The following is a 21,742-nucleotide window of genomic DNA, read 5'->3' as shown; positions in this document are numbered from 1 at the left end:
CATTAATCTGTTGAAGTCATTTAAAAAGCAATTTCCACTGACTCTAAGTCCATCATGCTATAGAGGAATTGGGCTGTTTTCACACCCGGAAGACTCAGTTCAATTGGTGACTAAAATTTAAACATTTGTTATATTTTTAGCTGGTGCTATTCGCTTTCACACTGCGCTGTATCAAATGATCCAAACTAACTGAGAAAACTGTTCTCTCTGTCACCTGTGGTGGCGCTCTACCAAGAACTACCGGAGGAAATGATACCAAAACCTCTGGAGAAAACATGAGCCCAACTTCATTCTTCTTGAAATGTTAACAAAAATAATGAAATATGGTTTTAGTGAAAATGTTTGGAAATATGTGAATCTCAAAATAACAAGACTGTTAAATGTCCGGTTTTAATCTAAACGAGTGGCAAAACTGCTACATTTTAAACTTCTGTTTCCAGTTTTCTTTCAAAGCTTATTAAGTGCAGCATAACATCTCTGTGGTGATAAATATGAGTAACTTGATCATGGATACGTCCTGCTCCTAACGAGAAAGATTTTATTGGAACAAGCTGAGTGTTTGGAGAGGAAAATCTTGATCATGAAATGCTTGTTGTGCTGTTTCATTCCCGCCATATTAATTTCTCCTTTCTCTGCTACTCAACAGACTTGATGTTCACTGGGTCACAGAGCCAAACATCTGCCAGGTGTCTTCCATTTGCATAATTACTTGGCTTAACCGATCCAACTGGTGCCTTTTAACAGCCTGCCTGCTTTGCTTTTGCTGTAAGCACCATGCAAACATCAGTTTGCTGAATATTTCTCCCACCTCTCAAACCGATTGCACTGCAGGTAAATGAGGGGAAATGAAATGAAAGCTCCTAACTCCTAACTCACCAGGCGCAGGAACCTGTGAGTCATTGATGAATCCTCTATAAATAGTTTTGATTGATCTGCATTTTATTCTTTTGACTGGCCTTCAAATGAAAGAAGTAAAAATGTTTCTCTTATAACAGCAGTCCAGTAGTTTCCTGTGGTGTTATTAAAGATTTAAAAGTGTTTGTCATTGATTTTTATAGCATACACAAACACAGTTTAACTTGAATGGTTTCCAGAGGCTGAAACAAGCGTTGGTGAATTTTAGCTGCTGGATTTTCAAAGTCTCTTCAGCAGTTTATGTTGATAATCCTCCCCCCCAGCAGCTTCTTCTTTGGGTTTTCAATGATCAAACCTCGGATTTGCTTTAATTATTTCAGATCAATGCTGGCCGAGGCTACTGTGGAGACCTGTGGCCAGTGCTGAGACAGCACAGGAGCAGGAAAAACAGCTGAGTCGTCTAGTGCCAGAGTCTCAGAGAGCAAGAGCTACAGAGAGATGTGAGCAAATGCAATGCTCCAATTATTAGTCCTAAGTGTTCATCATTATGCTCCTAAAGCCTCTGAAGGCTTGAAATCCTAATTGATCTCTTCCTGGCATTTTGCAACACATCCCTGGTACTAACAGATACTTTGGCTGCCTCTTACAAAACACAAACTCATCATTACAAACACCAAAAGCCTTCAACTTGCATCATATTTACTACTACTACTACATCCATTGTTTGGACTTCTAGAGGACATTTTTGACCTATTCATTGAAAAGCTCCAGTTTAAATAATGAGCTCCATTCACATTTTGTTTTGTGTTTATTTGCTACAAAGGTTTATTTTAGTCCATGTTTTCTGCTCTTATTGTGATGAGTCAACACTACAACATATTGCAAACAGAGCAATTTTCAGATTTGTCATCCAGGCTGTAACGGGGAAACCAACTTAAACCGCCACATATCACCTCCAGATTGACACATACTGGTGTGAAATGGACTCAAATCTGCACCTTTAGATATGAAACAGGTTTCTACTGCGGCTGCCCACAGTATCCAAACAGTAGTAGTTGAGGTATTAATATGAGACAAATTATAATATGATTTCAAGCCTTAAAAGAACCTTTGACCAGAAAATTAGGAACACAAGAAATATTAGGGGGAAAAAAAGAAAACATTTTGTTTTACAAAAATGTGTTCTGTTGATTTATGAAAAACGTTCAGAAGTAAAGTTCACATTTGCGTGTGTGTGTGTGTGTGTTTGATACTCAGATCTCTGCAGTGTTACCTTTCAGATCCTTCAGGGTAATTTTGGCCTCTCTATTACCCCTGATTAATGCACTCGTTCTTTGGTTAATTTAAGTAATCTGCCCTTTCGTAACAGTTTTGTCAAGATGCCCTGTTCTGTCCTCTTTCTAATAATGAATTTAATGGGTTCTTTCAGGCATTGTCTAACGTTTTTCACATTTTTTTATAACCCAGTCTTCGTCTTTGTTCTTTTCCTTTGTGAATTACTTCTTACACTTCAACATCATTTTTGCTTGCTTCCAAATCTGACAGCACTTGTTAACAGGAACTGTGACACTTAAGTTAAACACATCCAAAGATAAAATATTTATTAAATTTGATTCAACTCGGCTTAATTATATGGCCCTGATTTACAACAAACATTTCTTTTTAGAACAGATTAATCCATTTTATTTACAGAAGTGCTGTCAATTAATTCTAATCACATAAATAGAGAAAGTCCATTACACTGATTACAAATTGACCATAAGTATAAACACTGCAGTGAAACTCAGTATTATGCCAACTAATATAATACTTTGAAGCAATGTCTTATACATAGCATGCGTGTGGTGACAGTAGGAAGAAAAATCTCCTTTAACAGGAAAAAATCTCCATCAGAGCTTAATGAAAAGTGAGCAGGCGAACTTTGGCAACCAGCTGGTTGTTTGTTGGTTGAGAATACCCACAAAAAACAAGGGCGCTGAACTTGGACTACTTTAAGGAAAAATGTAAGCGTTAATGGCAACAACAGCTCCATTTGTAGTTTCATCTGGGAGATTTCTTATGTGACATTTGACTGAAATGTTTTCTTCTTTCACCTGACCAAATCAGAGTAGTTTTTATTGAAACTATCACAGTTTGAATTATGTACTTCAACGTCACTCCATAACCAAGGATGAACTTGGAATGTAAAATGTGTCTGGATAGCAGGAAATTTTAAAAACCTGATCAATGTAAATGCAAACATGATGCTGCCGTTCTCTAAGTAACAGCTACTTCATTTTCAGTGTCCTTGATTTCTATGTAGGTTAGGACCACATCAAATGTAGCATTTTAAATCATGCCACATCTCTCCTGGACCCTGAAAGAAAGCAGCAACACACTAGAAAAATCCCCCTATGCAAGCACGGAGCTTTCTTCAAGATTGGAAGTAGCTCTGATTTGAGACGAGTGCACCAAATTCTGCTTTGTGGGGCTTCATGTCAAGGATGTGCTGCAAGTGCTGACACCGTGCTGCACTCAGAACTTACATGTAACTAAAATAAATCTTTACATGATTTCTACGGACATTCTGTGAAAGCTAAAAAGTCTTGGAGGAACTGCATCTCTTCTAATGGGGAGCCCGCTATTTTCCAAACATTCACCTCAAAGCTTCACCAAAAGTGTCCAGATGATCAATGTTCTGGCTGAGTTTTACATCAGAAATGCTTCTTAGAGTTTGTTAGAGCATCTATATATTCACAAGCAACAATGTTTGCAAACCCTCTAACTCAAGTGTTTAGAAAGGGTTTTAATTGTGCTTCTCACAAACAGGAAGGCAGCAAACTTTAAGAGAACTTATTACAAAGACTATAACTTATGTATGAAGGTTATAAAACTATAACTCAACTTCATTAAGAAACCATAATGAAGTTGTGGTTTAAATCCCAGAAGGCCTTTCATACAGCTAAGAGTAAAAGTCTAAAATTACAACAGTCCTTGAAATACTTGGGCTTAATTTTACCAACATGTTTCTTCTTAATGGAAATGATATAAAACTTTTATAGAGTCCAAGATTGTTTCTGATACATAGAGAATCTGTGGTGAGAGCTAAAGGTTAGGGTGATGGCAAAGAGGCTTTCCCACCTCAGAGACACTGAGCTCATCCCTAAAGATAAACTGTCAGCGTAAACCACCGTGAATCTAAACACATAAAACATGTTTAGAATACTGAGGCTGGTATCAATCAGTTTTGACATACTATGTACTAAAATAATGTACAAATAAAAACCGACTGCTTTATTATTGTCCAAACATACCTGACTCATTTCCTGTCAGAAAAAAAACTTCTTAATTTAATAAAAAATATTTTAAATCAAAATCTGAAAGGTGTATGAATACGATTGGACGTAACTGTGCTGCTCCCTTTGCATCTGACCACATTTTTAGAATTTTTTTTTTTTAAGATTATTATTTGCTAATTATGTCACATAAAATCAACATACTGAACATAATCCCATATATTACCACAATTTTAGATCAGGGTTCTCAAACTCCAGCCCTCCAGGGCCGCTGTCCTGCAGGTTTTAGATGTGCCACAGGTACAAAACACTGGAATGAAATGTTTTAATTACCTCCTCCTTGTGTAGATCAGTTCTCCAGAGCCTTAATTACTTAATTATTCTATTCAGGTGGTGCAGCAGAGGCACATCTAAAAGTTGCAGGACTGCGGCCCTTGAGGACTGGAGTTTGAGACCCCTGGTTTAGATTAATAAAACCTTGAGCAGTAGTTTTCCTCTCCTCTCTGATTCCTGTGGAGGTTCAAACATTTCAGCTCGGTTACAGCTCAGAGAGGTCGTTGATAATATACTTTGCTATTTAAGGTGCAAATGTGTCACAGTCCCCTAATCAATAATGTTTTATCATATATCAGGTTTTGGAAATGAACCTGCCTAGAAGTTAATTATTGTTGAGGTGGCAGCGAACTTCTCAGAGCAGTCGATTGTTTTTCATTACAGAACTTGGGGGGGAAATTGATCACAGAAAAAGAATGTATATACAGCGTATGTTATGATTTGTTATGATGGAGGATGCGGGTGATAAATGTTTGGCCCTACTGCTGCCGAACAAATGAAACAGCCCGAGGGCAGATTCATAAATAACACGGTTGGTTTAATTTGACTGAACGCAACTAGGATGCGAACTGACATGGGAAGATTTCTGAGAAGGGCAGCCGGCCAACCGGGCCCGTCCTTCAGTGGCACAAATAAAACCCAGAACACATCACAGACGATTGGGTTCTGTGTCTGACCCCTTTGGGTGAACTGTGGACCCTTAAGTTCAGAGTTAAATTGACACCTTTTCTGGGATTTAAAAAAGGTGGATAAATGTGATAGTGCAGATTAAACCATCATTTCGAATTTTTCCCTACAGACAAAAGCCTGTCAAAGATATTAATAATCAATCATTGATATTTCTGATGGTTTTTACACAGAGAACTTTATAAATCATGGCACAGTAAAAGAAAAAAGACGAACATGATTTTTGATGTTTTATCTAACAAGTTCATAAAAAAGCCATCACAATATTTATTAAACACAAATGTAGTAAATGGAAAAGCTGAATTTATTAAGCTTAACTTTGAAACAATAATTATCTGAACTTATAAACATCAAAATTCATGTAATTTTTCTCCCCACTGTTTTTTCCAACATTATTGTTTTTGCTTAAATAATGCTCTTTCAGTCAAGCCCTCCACTAGTCCAACCAATACAGCTGCAAAATTTCATACTCTATCAAAAGCTGCATTTTCATTGACCATATAATTGCAAAAATTTGACATTTTGAAAATAAATTTGTGTAATAGAAACACACCAATTTTGAAAAACTATTTTTTTGTTGAGTTTTCGCAATAGGATGAGGTTGTTTGTTTGGCCGTATTGAAATTGGTTTATTTCACAAAACTCCAATGGAAACATTTTTGATCACATCACACGAGTCACATGAGCAACAACTGAATGTTGTCCCCAACGCAAAACCTCAAAGAACAAGATAACAGAAAGTGTTGGGAGGATGATGCATGATTTTTTTAAACTAATTTTTAATTACTTATTGGATGAACTATTCAAGTTTGATTTTAATTGTGTTTCTTCTTTAATGGAAACACTACAATTGCACAACACAGACATTGTTTTGTAACTATGACAAAAACTGACGATCCAGTTCTATTTTAAATCATCCAAATGTATGATTTAAGTTTAATGATCTGTGTTCTCCTACAGACATAAAGCCAGAAATGTAAAATCAAAAAGACAAATTCTCTGCATCTTTGGCCAGAGTTACTATCGGTCACATGAATAATGTTGTCTCCCATGAGCAAGAAACAAAATATTACCATAAAACTAAATGTGCACCAAAGTATTTGAGAGTCAAATTTGAGACCATCTGTTTGTTTGTTCTACTCAGTTTTCTCCAAACATTGTGCTCTAAATTTTAATCAAACATCTCTACTTATGTTTCATTTGTCCACACGTCTTTTTTTAATAGAGAAATAATTTCTGCTCCAAAACAAATCTTTTTTTTCCAATTATTCTGTCATGAACTTTACATTTAAGTTGCTAACTGAAACCTCAAAGATGGAGCTGTCATGTTTTTGACATTTCTCTGAGAATTGTCTATGCTGAAAAATATTCACATTACATAGGTTTCTCTAACAGGGCAGGAATCATTTAGCCTGGACATTGTGATAACACAAATGTGGGATCCAATTAATGATGATCAATTAATCAAACACCTGGCTGCTCTTAAATCCAAAGAGAGAGACAAGGTGGTACTTAATGTTTCACATCACCTGTTCAAATTGGGTTTATCTTTGTTTATTAAACAATGACAGTGTGGAATCTTTTACATTTCTCAGCTTTTGTATCAGATGTAAATCATACAACACATTTCTATTATGTCATGGCATATAAAACCTTTAAACATAAGGAGGGTGTACTTTTGTTTTACTATGACTGTTGACTTACTCCCTCCTCAGAACAGCAGCATGTTACGTCTGTTTCCCCTTCTCATTTTACTTTAAGAGGATATTCGGTTTTTTTATGTAAAGTTTAACTTTCTAATCTCGCTGAACCAAAGCAAAGTCAAAGGTTAAAATGCTGAATTTTAACTTTAAATAAGAAATCCTTTCAGTCTGGCAGACAATAATCAGAATGTCACAGAACTGAAACCTTTTAGGTGAAGCGAGCACACAAGCTTTGTCTTCAACAATTTGAAAGTGCAAATTTGTTCCTTCGTTCCTGACATTAAAGCAGATTGTCATTATTAAAACTACTTTGACTATATACAAGATTTTATGGAATACAATTATGGCAAATCTGTTTCTCCCTGACTCTCCTTAAAGCTTTTCAAATCTGAAAAATGCCAAAACACGTAATAAATATTTAAGGAAAATATCTGCAATGACTCGGTAAAATTTTACTGTTTCTCTAATTTTATTACTTTGTTATTTATTTGTATAAAAGGCAACCTCTAAACAAGATTAAAGATGCTATAAAAACTTAAACTCATTAAACTTTACTTTTGCACAAGTGAAAAGCTGTTTGATTATAGAAAGCATGACACTAAATCAACTGTGATGGTATTAAGCTTTAAACTTTGAGAAAAAAGAAAGGAAGAAACTCCAGAGTTTTTTAAAAGCCAGACACAATCAGAAAGAGGCTCATCCTTCCCCTGACTAAAGTTCTCACCTGACAGCTGAAGTTGTATTTCTGTGTATCAAACTGTCTCATCTTTATTACATTTCATAGATTCAAACATAGAAAGGGAAACAAAATGTGTCATTGTGACAGGTTGCTGTTAAGAAAGTGCCTACAGGTCCAATTTAAAGAGTTATTGGATTTTTTATTTATTTTTTTTTTCAAAACACCGTCAAAAATATCTGGAAATGGTCAAGTAGGATTCTGGACAACACAGCAAAAGTGAAAACTGGGCTCTTTTAACTCCCAAGGTAGGGTGCTGGTCATGTATCACCACATGAATCACCGTCTTAATTAAATTTCCAGCCTGAGACTTTGCCATCATTACATTCCTTTTGGTTGGCCATTGCATCATGCATTCATGCCCAGTTTCAGTGTTACAAATGTTACATCATCACTCACTAGGAACTTTCAGCCATGTCTTTGGCTGCTTGATGCTAGCTTTCATTTTCCTCCCTAATTTTTGGCACATTTTTTCAATTTCAGACATGGACGAGTTTAATTTTTGCAATCTTAAAGCACAAACACAATTATGAGAATAAAAGTCCTGAAAAATGATGATATATGAGGGGAAAAAAGCCATCACATATCTGTGGTTTTTGTTCCAGTGGGAAATGTTTGTCTACTTGTTCTTGAACATAAAAAACACAGTTGTTCTGTTTCTACACTGAAACAAAGGCAGACATGCAATGTGCCTATAAATACAGATGACAGCCAACACTGAGTCACAACCCTAATGAATGCCACAGCTAAAAGTAAAACCTAACTCCAGGTAACGTGACATTCCAGTAAGCTGTTCTGACACAGCTCTGCTTTTACAATAGTGTGAAGCCTAACCTTTCCATTAAACAGAAGGAATAAAAAATCTGCCCATTTTTTTATATATTCCCTGAGCCAAATCAAGATAAGGACTTCATTCAATATTAACGCCATACAATGTTAAACACAAAGTAATTCTCAGTGAAAAATAATCTATAAATGGCCTTACTTAAAACCATAATTTAGAATTTAATTTGTGCTTTAACATGATAGGAGCCCACATTATGAAGAGAGGAAGTTTTCACTTGCAGCTGCTTCTGCAAGGCCAAATTAAGGAGAGTTTAAAGACCTGAGGCTTGGATGAATATTCACTCTGCTTCAAGAAATTTATGGAATGTCCCTGAAGAAATACATAGATTTCACACTTCAACAATTATTTGATAGCATTAAACATAAAGAATGGTGAATGCAAAACTCATGAATATTTCAGTCTCTGTTGCAAGCTGTTTAAATCGCATGTTTATCTGTTTCCACTTGACAAAGTAAAGAGTCGTATTGAATATAGATATCAATAGAGGAAAAGGCCACTCTCTGCACATTTTGTTTAGCATAAAGATGAATAGTTTGCATACTGAGAGCCGTTGCCTGCTGCACGATCTGTGCAGAAAGGAGAGAGGTGATCAATCTGCGTTATCACGGGGAGGAGGATGAGGAATGAGGAGAGCGCCTGATCAAATGGAGAAACAATCATTGGATTTTCCTTTAAAGGAGAAGTCGAGTTCTCGAAACCTGGTGATGCTCTGTGATGCAACAAATCAGATATAGTTAAATTTTTTAATGACTGAGAAAATGTAAAGATCTCCATTTATCGCTTTTTATATCTGCTCAAAGATGATGAAGCCATACGATGCAGTTTCCCTGCAGAATAATAAAACGTAGTTATGCGGCATTTGTAGGAGTTCCTTTTTACTGGTAACTAAATTTTGGTTATCAGCAAGTATAAAAAAAATTGTCCTTCCAACAATGACAACAATGACCTCTTGCAGGAGCCATTGGCTGTTTGCAGGCCTGACAATCATTTTGTCAGTCCTGATTTATTGACGGGTACGTTGGCATCCCAGACACATTTGATTCATCATTCATGGGTAAAAAGTCGATAAAAGTAGATGATGCAACTCAGGGTTAGGCAAAGTGTAAATACTGGTCTCTGCTCTGAAAATATTAAATTTGAAATTCAGCCACATGATTGGATGTTACCAATTACTGCCAGTAACAGTGAAATATAACAAGACAAATATAAAAACTGAGTTCAAAAGCTTCATGTCTGATTTCTTGGGCAACAAGTTAGTTGTTAACTCAAAATATTTGCGTTTTAATCCACTGTTACCAACTAGTGTGATGTTTTGAGTTGGAAATGCCTGTTTTTTAAATGTGAACATTTCCATTTGAAGTCCTGTGTTGTGAAATCAGTATGGATGATGTTACTAATTATAACATAATGAAAGATAGATATGGTTGGGATTGTGGGGAACTTTGCTAAATTGGATTAGATCTTTCTAAGCATACTGAGGCTGCTGGAAAATATACATTTTAAACATAAATGTGTTTTTTCTAGGTTCCCCTTCATTGATATTGTAGAGTATTTCTTAAATATCTTACTAAATCCTGATGACATAATTTTAGATACACTGAGTAAATCTGAACATACCATCAATAAAGGCATGTAACTGACCCTCCCTGAACAAGCCTGCTACAATCCTAAAAACATCTGATTATTAAAAGAGATTGCAGAAAACCTCAGCATGTGTTTATTTTATTATAGGTTAGAATTTTGCATTGATGTTTTAACAGTTTTCAATGAAAATAATCCACAGTGATTATTCTGCTGTACTGACCTACTTCAGAGAAGTTGGATATCTCAACAGTCCCACACTCTTCTGGCTTCTCATTTGAACAACGAAAAAAATATTTTTAAATATTGTTGGTCTATAAGCCAATGAATAGTCTAAATTCATCTAAAGAACCGATAAAAACCTCTTTACACTAAACAAGGGGACAGTAATTATTTGGTGCACCAATCAAACAAAACAACAAAACACACAAAATAAATTACCCAGATTAATGTTTAAGTATTTACATCAAATCTTCCTGTGACCATTGTGATAGATGGTTATATATGGTTATTTTTAATCATGTTGCAGTAACCAGACTGAAACAGTGCATTCACACGTCTGCCTAAAACCAGGAAAATATAAGAAATCACAAATCACCTGCAGCTCGGAGAATAAACTTTAAACTACTTCTAGATTATAAGTCACTGAACGGCTTAGCACCAAAACACATTAAAGATCTGCTGCTGTTGTATCAACCTTCCAGACCTTTCAGGTCTTCTGGTTCTGGTCTGCTCTGCACCCCCAGAACCAGAACCAAACATGGAGAAGCAGCATTCAGCTTCTATACATCACAAATCTGGAATAAACTTTGAGAAAACTGCAAAACAGCTGAAAGATTGAGTTCATGTAAACCAGGGGTGTCAAAGTCAAATGGACGGAGGGCCAAATAAAAAATTTAGCTACAAGCCGAGGGCCGGACTGATCGAATGTCCATTGAGATTTTTTTAAATGACGCATTTGGTCTAGTGATCGAACGGGGTGCGGCGCGCGTTGTACATCTCGCATTTTTTCAGACGGGGTGCCGGCTTGCTGCGGGCCGGTTCTAATAATAAATCAAGATCATCCCAGGGGCCGTAGAAAATCTTCTCGCGGGCCGGATGTGGCCCGCGGGCCTTGACTCTGACATATGTGATGTAAACCAAAGCTAAAAACCCACCTGCTTAGAATTGCTTTTGACTCATGATTACTGGAACATTGATCAACATAATTGGTGTATTGATGGAGTTTGGCAAAATGCAGTGTTTGCTACTCGTTTCCGAATGGTGACTCTTAATATTTTTATGTTTTTATGACGTCCTTATGTTTTTCTTGTGTAAAGCACTTTGCACTGCCTTGCTGCTGAAATGTGCTATACAAATAAACTTTGATTTTAATTTAGATACTTGGAGCCATAAAAATCCATCTGTAGTTAGTTAGTCCATACTCTTTGTTATGAATACCATAAATATTCTCTCTAAGTGAATGGACTGGAAATTGGTTGGCAAGCAGTTGAGAGTAATGAAAAGACAAAATGAGAAATGTACCAGGACATGCTATCAAGTAACTGTGAACATATTAAAACAAATAAAATTGTGACAAAACAAAGATGTTGACAGCACTATTTTTGAGAGCTATAGCAAAACACAGCGTCCTGAGATTACCAAATCATCATAATAACTATTACAGGCTATTTGTCTGCCAGGAAATGAGAAGAAAAAGCAATTTGTACCCTAACAACACAAATACACTGCAAATGTTTAAAATTGGCTAATTCCTGTTGCGATTTTAACTGAAACTGTGTGAGCTTCACTCTGATTCAGCTAAGATGGTGGTTTTGAGCAACAAACACTCCAGTTGGATTTGGTGTAAAACAAAGGAAGAAAATCTCAGTGCACCAAATGTTCAATGTTAGGTATGGTGGAGGAACTGCAATGCTGTGGGCCTGTGGACTAAAATACAACAATGAATCGTATGCGCTACAAATCAGGCCATGAGATGAAAGAAATGAAGCTGTAACTTTTTTTTTTTTCAGAATGAGTCTGAAAACATTTTTCAGACTCAAATGTTTTTTCTACAAATGTTTCTTCTACAAATGTTTCACTGAACATGGAAGTAGGCGGCAAAGATCAAACATTCACTGTAAAGATCTTACATGTGAGTCATTGCTTTATCTCAACTCCTTAATGCTTTTTGTGAAAGAATTCCTGCACTAAATTCTGGTTACATCATTAAATTTTTATTTGAGATGAACATTTGCATCTAAATTCTAAACTCTCAGCTGCTTTAATGAGTAAAAAAAAAAAAAGCACAGACAGAGAGGGAGGAAAAAGAGAGCGATGTTTAAGCATTTAATGCGTATTCATCAGGTCTGGCCTCAGTCATTGACGGGCTAATCGATGTTTAGTAATAAGGCAGAATGGGGAATGAGGTGTAAGGGGTCTGGGTTGGGATGGAGGGGAAAGAGATATCAATTAGGCAGAAAACTGCAGAGTCCAGAGCCGAGAAGCTGAGACAGCAATATACCTGACGGTGGTTCATTACTAATCAGTGTGTACGCTGAATGCAGAACTCCTGCAGACCACTAAAATACCCCCTGTTCCAGCTGTAAATGGCTGCCTAATTCCATAAAATGAGGAAGTCTGCAGCTTGTGGAAAAATGCTACTAATAGTTTTTATAATGAGATACCTCAGAGGCTGTGCAGTGAGAATAAATCCACGTGATGCAATGAACTGAAAAATGTGCGTTATACCTGCAGGTTAAATTCAAAGCAGCTCTAAATCATCACCAAATGATATTATGAAGGTACGCAAGGTTATATTGGGATTGTTGGTCTTAAATGTACAAGCTGCACAATGCAGAAATATTAAAAGTACTTTTAAATGTTTTACAGATTGACTCCTTCATAATATCCGATTACTTTTAAATACTGTAGATTAGTTTGCTACACATCAACTTCAATTTCATTAAGATTTGTCTAAAGTTATTTAAAAATGTTGATTGATAAAGCATTTTAAATAGTTAGGCATTGGATTGCAGCTTATGATGGAAATTTTCTGCAAACAGAGTTAGCCAAATTTATTGGCAATCCTTTAAAAACATCTCTAAAGGAACAATCGAAATGAATCAAGCTATTCAGTGGCCGATTAAATCCCACACTAAGAAAAAAAAAATTTAAAGAAAAATAAAAGTCTGTCACAATTTATAGGATCCCAAACAAATCCTACAAACACATGTAGAAAAGCTTTTTTAGTTTTTTTACTTGATTGTCTTAAAATGATCAAAGTTTAGTAATATTTAATATAAGTCTTTCTGTTTCCTTGTCTTTGATTAAAAGGTGTAGCATCCTGGTTTATCAACATGGCTTTAAGGACATTTTAGAACAACAAGTTCCATTTTTTCCTTCAGTTTTCATTAAATTAACATTAATTCTTCTCCTCCTGCCATCAAACACAACCACTCCCAATGTGGATAAATTTGATTATTTGTGTTAAAAACTGTAAAACTTTACGAGATATCATCTCAGCAGCAATTCTTTAGCTGAAAATTAGCTTCATGTGCACAATTTCTTATAAGATCTTTAAAAATAAGCTTCCAATTGACCAGACCGGAAATAAATAAAGAAAATAAAAGTTTAATTTCTTATATTTGGTATCCAATTCTTATCTATAATTGGATACCAAATATAAGGGAATAAACCAAAAATCTGATCCCTTTGTCTGTGTCATCACGGAGACAAAGATTGGAGTAATGCAGACCTTTGGGTCTTTCTGCTACACTGAGATGAATGATTTGTCTCGCATCATGACATGAAACATTCATTTCTCGGTTGGAAAGACATTGTTTCACTGAGCGGAGCATGAAGACTGACGATTTGCCAATCAGCAGCTGTGGGCAGGATTGAAACCAAAGTGAAGTGTAGTCAGCCTCAGTGCTGAGATGTGACAGTATTTAGTAATCGGAGAGGAAAAACTGCAGTATCTACCCAAAACAGAACTGGTTGATCTCCCACAGGACTGATAACGGAGAATAATCTATCATGAATTGTGTCTTACAATGCCATGCTGTCCATTGTAGCATAAGTCTTCCATAAATAAGTGTATGTCTACACATGGTGATTAATGCTCTAATAAATTATTGTTTTTATTGATTTATTTGAACCACTTTCTCTACATGCAGGGTCAAAATGATGCATACACGCCAAAACATTTGCTTAAAATAACCTATGTGTTTTTGAAAAAGTTGTGCAGAAAGTCCTACAATATATTTTGTCTTCTGGTTAGTGATCATGAGCAAGCCCAGCTGGTTCCTTCTTTCGTAGCATAAAAACATATACCAAATTTCCTTTTTTTTCCTGATTGGTCAATCATAGAAAAAAAAAAAAAAAATTTTTCAATGATTGACCAATCTTAGATTGATTCCTTGTTAAATTTTGAGTTAGAAACTCAAAATCTAACGAGGAAAACTCTAGGCTCATGCAAGTTAATAAGGCTTTATAGAGCCTTCTTCTAAACAACTACAGACTCCAAGATTCTCACATCAAATAATTAATGTCACCATTTTTCAAAATGTCTGCAAAAAGACCCAATTACCTTCTTAGATGAACTGAAACAAGTTCAAATCTTTAAAAACAACCCAGCAACAACCAAAGCTCAAGAAGTCTGCCATAAATTGTAAACTGCTGCATCACCAGCATCACTCTCTACAACAAACCCAGTTTAATTCACTGACAACAGACACCTTCAAGCTTGACTATAATTTAGAGATGGTCACACAAAAAAAGCCAAACCCTTTCCAGAGGGAGGATTTATGATCCAACAAGACTGAGTTATTTGGCACAAATATCAGAATATTTTGAAGAGTTATTGTGAGGATTTTAAACCCAAAAACAAGGTTAAGCACGATGGCGATAGCAGGCTGTGGGGCTACTGTGCTGCAAGTGGTACCGGTGTTTTTCATTGCATAATTAATTCTTCAGCTTCTATACATCTAGAAAGGGAAAGCAAATGCTAGCTAAGAGCTGAGTAATGCATGTACTGTGTTCTTTGCTACACAACATAGTAGATGTGTTCAGGTAAGATTTGCCTGATTCAAACCATGTCTGCATCCTTTATCATATTCAGTATCAAGGATTTTTCTGTGAATAAATAAGGCTTATGAGTTTGTAAAAGAAAATAGGTTCCTCAAATTTTGCTAAATGGTTCATAATGGTTGGGAAATGCAAGTATTGATGTCAACAGAAGTGAAAAAGTTTAGAGGTACATATAAATATGTGGGTTTAATATTTAATTAGTTTTTTCAGAGTTTTTCAGAGTTTAAGCCTCTAAACCGAGACTTCAGATAAACTTTGAATTCTGAAATTTAGAGAATTCATTGACTTTTCTGTCAATAATTTAGTTGTTCATCAGTTGAATTGGAAATTCATCAAATTTGCCACACTGTTCAGTTTTATTGAGATGACTCAATGACTTATTGCATGTTTTATAAAAGTGCAAACTGCAAACCTTCACAGCATTTGAAACAACACAATAATGTGACCTCTACTTGTTTCCCCTCCAGTACTTATTTGGGTCTTTAGGGAATTCATTTGTTTGTAATTTCTTTTTCTGGCATAATACATAAACAGTTTCCCCTTTCTGATGCTTTCTCTGTTTCACTGTATCCTTTTCTCCATACTTTCTCTACATATATAAAATTCATAACATGATGTGGTTCAAGTGTTTATTTTGGTTAATTTTAATGATCATGAAAAACCAAACTTTGGTTTTACAGACCTTGTTTGTATAACGTGAAGCCTCTATATATGTTACATGCTAAGTTTTTCGAAAACACTTCTTCCTTCCACACAACCTTCCACTCATAGGCTCAAATACAGCCCCATGTAATTGTATGATATAACATGAAGTTATATTGTTATTTTCAGCAAAACCAAATTGAGTTTCCATTAGCTGCAAACCATAAACAAGAAAATACACAAACTATTTGTTCAAAACATGAGTAATGAATCTATGTAAGGTGAAAATAACTTTTAAAACTGAATTAGTGATCATATTTTACTGTACTGACAAATTCCCACAGAAGATCAAGTTATACAAATTAAAGTAATTGGATCACACTGCTTGTTTGCGATACCAACCAATGACAAATGCCAACTCACACATTTAGTTTTGTGCTGTTAGTCTTAGTCTTGGGGTGTCATAGAAAAATAAAAAGGAAGGTAGCTGAGGGGTGAGTAATAATATCAGAGCACAAACTATTCGGTGATTAACTTCATTGCTGTGTGTGTGTTTTTTTTTTTTATTAAATTTATTCTGCATAATTATGGAAGATTAAAATGTGGAACTAATGCCCCAGAGGTTATCCAACCACTAGCGGTCGCACTTCCTGCCCAAAAACAAACCGTCTGATTTCAATGCAACTTCATCACAGGGAGTGCTTCCCACGGACCCGCATACTTATCAGACATAACTCACACAACCCACAGGCAACTTTGACAACTTTTCTCCCCCGAATTCCCTCTTTTCCTTTTAAGACTTTTGAACGCAGCTTTAATTTCCATGCATGTCCCAGACCGCATCGAAGCAATAAAAATGCTAATTTCCCTTGCTTTTCATTAAATCCCCAAACAAATTACGCACTCTTGGTTATTTCTTTTCCTTCCCCGCCCATCAAGTCAGTTCCATGCCGGTGCTTACCTGAAAAATAAAACCGTTTCCCACAAATAGATCCCCAGCGCGTTCAGTCGGCACATTTTTGCCAGTCTCATTTTATTTGGAGGGGGTTGTGAAGGTGTTGGACACTCTTCAGAAAAGGCTGAGAAGGAGGTCTGTTGACGGGGACAGGGGGCGGGGGGGCTTGGGCGATAGTTTATGACCTCCAAGGTGAGCCCGGAAAGTCCTGCTTCTCTGTGGGTGAGTGTCCGTTTCAGATCCCGTGTTCTCCAGTGCCGAGCCGCGGGATGGCCATCACTTCTCTCTCCATAAAATCATGCCTGTGTTCGTTCTCACTCCTCCAGCGCCGCCGCAACAGAAAATCCACTGAATCCAGCCCGAAAATGTGTTCAGGACCTCGGACAGAGGCAGCCGGAGGGACCGTAAGGAGGAATCTCGTCCAGGTTTTGGTTCAAGGGGGGACAACAGGGGACAAAGATGGGAAAGAAGGGAAGGGGAGGGGGGGTGGGGGGGGGGGGGGGTCACTGGTTTCAGAGGACAGCAGCCGCTTGCAGCCTGCTAATACCTGACACAAATACACGCAATGACTCTAAGGTCCGGTCCGTGCGCTCCGCCGCAGTTAACAGAGAAAAGAGACATATTCCTTCAGTGGCTGTTTGATTGCAGAAACCGGCGTCCGCTTGTCCCTGGAGCGCTGAAACAAATATGAATGTATTATATTTCCAAAATCCACACACAGAGGAGAGCTTTCTCTCACATCTGCAGGCTCCGTCTCACATGGATCCCTGGGGCAGCCGGAGCGTCGTTCTGGATCTGTGCGTATCGGCTGCTGTGGGAGTCCCGGCGCTGCTGCTGCTGCTGCAGGTACAACACGTCTGCCTCCTCTTCTCCCTCTCCTTCTTTACCCCCTCCTCTCGCTGCTGGTTCTCCCTCTTATCCTCGTACTTATCTCCCAGGGGCGAGCAGTTGTAGTAGTACTTGGCGCTGCAGCAGCTCGGCTCAGCTGCTCCCATTGTCTGGTGGTGGTCAAGTTGGAGACGCGCCGGCGACCGCTGCTGTGCTCCTCATCCGCTCCCACCGGCGCACCGGGCGCGTTAAATCCCAACAAAAGCACAGAGTCCCGCTGTTGAGCAGAGTTTTATAATAAGATGCAGCCCTGTGTGTCCGACCGATGTGGACCCTCTTCCATGGCAGGAGAGGTGACCACTGCCTGGCGCGCACCGACACGCACTCACACACATACACACAGCAGTGCCAGCTCTGTGCGCTTCGACACTGTATTTTCCTGCTGCAGTCATTTACCAAACTCCAAAATACGCACTCAGTGTGGCCAGAGACGCCCACAGGATGCTGCCATTGGTCTTCACGCTGCTGAAGCCTGCCGCTGATTGGTCCGGGAAGGTGTCAAAAATGCAGCAGAAGCCCAGTTCTGCCTCCAACAGAGATTCCCTGAGAGGGGGGGACAAAGAAGAGGAAAAAGTAAAAATCGCTGAAATTACAGTTACTGCAATTTTTATTTTTAAAACTCTCATATTTATTTTGAATTCCGTAATAAAAAGCAAAATACTTTGCTTAATGAGCAAATGGTTGCTGGTTGTGTTCCGTCTCATGCTGAAGTTATTGTAGTAGCATAAACAAATGTAAATAAAACTTGAGTCAAAAAGTAAATTAAAAACAGGTTAATCTCAATTGAAACATTCAAATCTTTACACACAGAGATAATTTTAAAAGCCTAATTTCTTTTAACTTTGATTCAAATGAAAAACCCAAAATTAGTTTTGAATATTATAACCAAAAAAAGTGTTTAAGATACAGAGATGTTTCACATTGGCCTCGATAAAGACAAAAAAGACCACTGGCTTGACATTTGTAAAGATGGCAGCAGCCACTTACATTAAAAATATACACAAAACTGTCAATATTCCACTAATATTGAAAAAACACAATTTTGTAATTCTTGTGTTTCCATTAAATAAGAAATGTAATTAAAAAAAAATCACACATACATTTTTTCACATGACCAGTCATTAAAAAAACACGCTGTGCCATCATCCTCACTTCCTGTCGTCTTCTTTGTCTTTTCCGCCAGTAGTAACATCCGGCTGTTAATCGCATGACTTATACCATGTGAAAAAAGTGTTTCCATTGCAGTTTTGTGAAATACACTAATTTTGACACAGCTGAAAAACAACCTCATCCTAGTATTAAAAACTATTATAGAAAAACTTTTCTTTTTTTTTTTTTCCTAAACTGGCAGGTTTCCATTAAGCAAGTTTATGCCAATTTGTGGAATTACATGGTCAATGGAAATGCAGCTATTGGCACTAATACAAGGTTTCCACAAGTCTGCAATAACTTGAGGAGCCATGTCTTTTGTAATTTTTGGTCTACTCTGTTTTCTTAAGTCCATGCAGCAGATGAGGAAACTTCATGCTTCCTTCACTGATAAGCATTGTGCCGACGCTGATCTCATTGCTCAGCAAGACTTGACGTTAACCAACATGAGCCAAAGTATCAATAATTGGTTTAGTTGCCAGAGTATCAGTGTCTTTGACAGGCTAGCACCTCAGATAATCTGAGATATTTAAAGGGGGGAAGGACAGTGTCATAGTTTGGGAGGTGGCAGAGAGATCTTCCTAAAGCGAACAAGGACTTTAATTGTAAAGTTGCTGACTTACAGGTAAAAACATGAAGAAACCAGAGCAGGACATGGGGGGAGAATCAAGCACAGAACACTGGGACTGAGAGGTAGAGAGGTGAAGTTATCAGGAGACGAGGGACAGCTGGAGGTAATTAGAGGATAAGTAAGTGAAGAGCTTTCCCTTTTAGCTCAGCTCTTTGGTCACCACAACACACCATAAAAAGAGCAGTGGCCACATTATTGCAAAGAAAACCCCAATTCAGCTCTGGGGCTCTGCTTCCTAGTGTTCAAACTTTGACTCCTGGAGCTCAAAGAAGCTACAGGAAGTTTCCTCAACAGGGTTCTGATTTCTCACAATTGGGTTTTAGAGACAATAAGAGCAGAGTTGCCAAGGCTGTACTTGAGGAACACATAGATAAAGTAAGAGATGACAAACATGTGTAAAGGAAAAGTAAAGAAAGGAAAGACAGCAGAGGGGAAGTCCTGCTCAAGCCTAAAGTAGCATCATCTTTGAAGCGGTCTTATGTTTCATGATTGCATCTTTTCATCTAACTTAATGTGATATTCATTTATTTTAATATTCTAAGGATGTCTTACATGATATGATTATACTGCTTTCCAACACAGCACACAAAACCCACAGAGACACACAGACTTCTCCTCCTAAAGACCATTTTGTCCGAATTGTCCGCTGGAACGTGACCCTGATTCTAATGCCTGCAGGCACTGAAGGCATCTCAAGGCTGAGTGATACTGGCATCAAGGCACACGCCAATGTGCACATACAAAAGTGCACGCATACACACGTGGTGCAAAAAAGCGGAAGAGCTGTTGAATATGGAAATGATTTATTAACTAATAAAGCTGCAGCCTCTAATTTAGCCCCAGACCTCGGAATAAAAATAAGAGCATTCAAATAGTCACTACTGCAATCAGCAAGGACACTTGGTTCAGGCTGTTTTTCGGCATCTTGCACTGTAAATAAATATGAATCATTCAAAATAAGCAATTTGAGATTCAAATTTGGTGCAAAATTTATATCCTAAATATAGATGGGGGGGGGGGACTAAATACCAGAACAGCTTATGTGTAAATGAGATGCCCTGTTGTAAAGCGTTTAAATGTAGAGACTGTGGCAGAACAGAGTGTCTTTAATAATTAAATAAAAGAAAAATTGACAGGGGAGGCACAGGACATGGCGTTCAGGAAGATTAACAGAAGAATCCAACAAAGAACAATGAAAACCAGAGAGCTTATGTACTGGCATGGAAAGAAACAAGGAACGGAATGAACCAATCAGAAGACATGTGGTACAGCTGATGCAGAAAGAAAGCAGGTCAATTCCAGGAGAGAGACTAATAAACACAAAGGGAGCACAGAACTAAAACTGAAAAGGAACTGAAAAACCAAAGAGGGAAGACTAACACATTGCTAAGAGAAATAAAACCAAATGCATAATGAAACAACAAGAATAAGCAAACAAAAAGCAAGTAAATAATTTGGCAACAACCACAGAAAACACACAGAAGTTACCCAAATATAACAAGAGATAACAAATAAATAAAAATTAAATGCTGAACCAAAACATGCAATGGTAATTTACTTCAAAGCAGGTTGTAAATTTAGTTGTGAATCAAACTGGTTGGCCAGCCACTATACATGATAGATGCTGCAGACAGACTGCTTTCTTTGTAGCTACTGGGTTAGCGGTTCCCAAAGTAAATGAATCTCAATGTAAACACTTAAAATAAGAACAAATTTAGAGTTAATGTCTCTGGGCAGCTACTTTAATCTGTAAATTAAATTGGAATTCCATAAATTAACCTTTAAATTAAAGATTAAAAAAATAACGCTGAAAAATTAGATGTTTCTTATAAATTTTACTTATAAACATAGAATAGTGTGTCCCCCATTCTGTCACTGATCAACCCAGTTCCAGGTTAACATGTAGATTTATCTGAAAGAACAGAAACCAACAGATAATGACAAAGACAAGTCAGGAGAAACAAATTCTTCAATAATCAATTCCTAGTTGGATTCCATAGATCCACTCCTCATACCATCATGGATCACTTTCTTTATATATATATTTTTAATTAAACTTTAATTCTAACTGGTGCATTTCCATTGAGTCCATCCCAAACATGCAAACAGCTTCTATAACTGTTTGCATGTAATAAAACTTTTTTATGCTAGAGTTTAGCTGCAGCAGTGATCAGTGACTCTCTGGTTGTTAGAAGTGTTCATGAATACTGAATCAAGTCTGTTTCAATATGGTGCAGAAGATTTTCCACTTAGATTTTAGTCGCCTTTCCCAGGAAATCATATGAATCTTTCATGATTTTATAAATCATAGATTATGGAAATACCCAGAAACATAATTCCTGAATTGATTAGCTGTTTGCCCTCAGTCTTTTCACCTTCAGTTTTGGCTC

At 37.1% G+C, this 21,742-nt stretch overlaps 1 protein-coding gene across 1 annotated transcript in view; it reads right to left on the bottom strand.

Annotated features, from left to right (window-relative positions):
* Positions 1–21,742, bottom strand: part of glra1 (glycine receptor, alpha 1) — a 118,865-nt gene that overhangs the window by 94,560 nt on the left and 2,563 nt on the right. Inside the window, exons 2-3 of the mRNA XM_044127358.1 lie at positions 17,444–18,115; positions 16,691–17,360 (exon numbers count right to left, since the gene is read on the bottom strand). Coding sequence (XP_043983293.1) covers positions 16,691–16,761 — 71 coding nt within the window. The 5' untranslated portion in view covers positions 16,762–17,360; positions 17,444–18,115. The remainder of the gene's footprint in view (positions 1–16,690; positions 17,361–17,443; positions 18,116–21,742) is intronic.

The sequence above is a fragment of the Gambusia affinis genome, linkage group LG09 (assembly GCF_019740435.1).
Source record: "Gambusia affinis linkage group LG09, SWU_Gaff_1.0, whole genome shotgun sequence".
In the NCBI taxonomy this organism is placed as follows: Eukaryota; Metazoa; Chordata; class Actinopteri; order Cyprinodontiformes; family Poeciliidae; genus Gambusia; species Gambusia affinis.
This window is presented reverse-complemented; position numbering and strand designations above follow the sequence as displayed.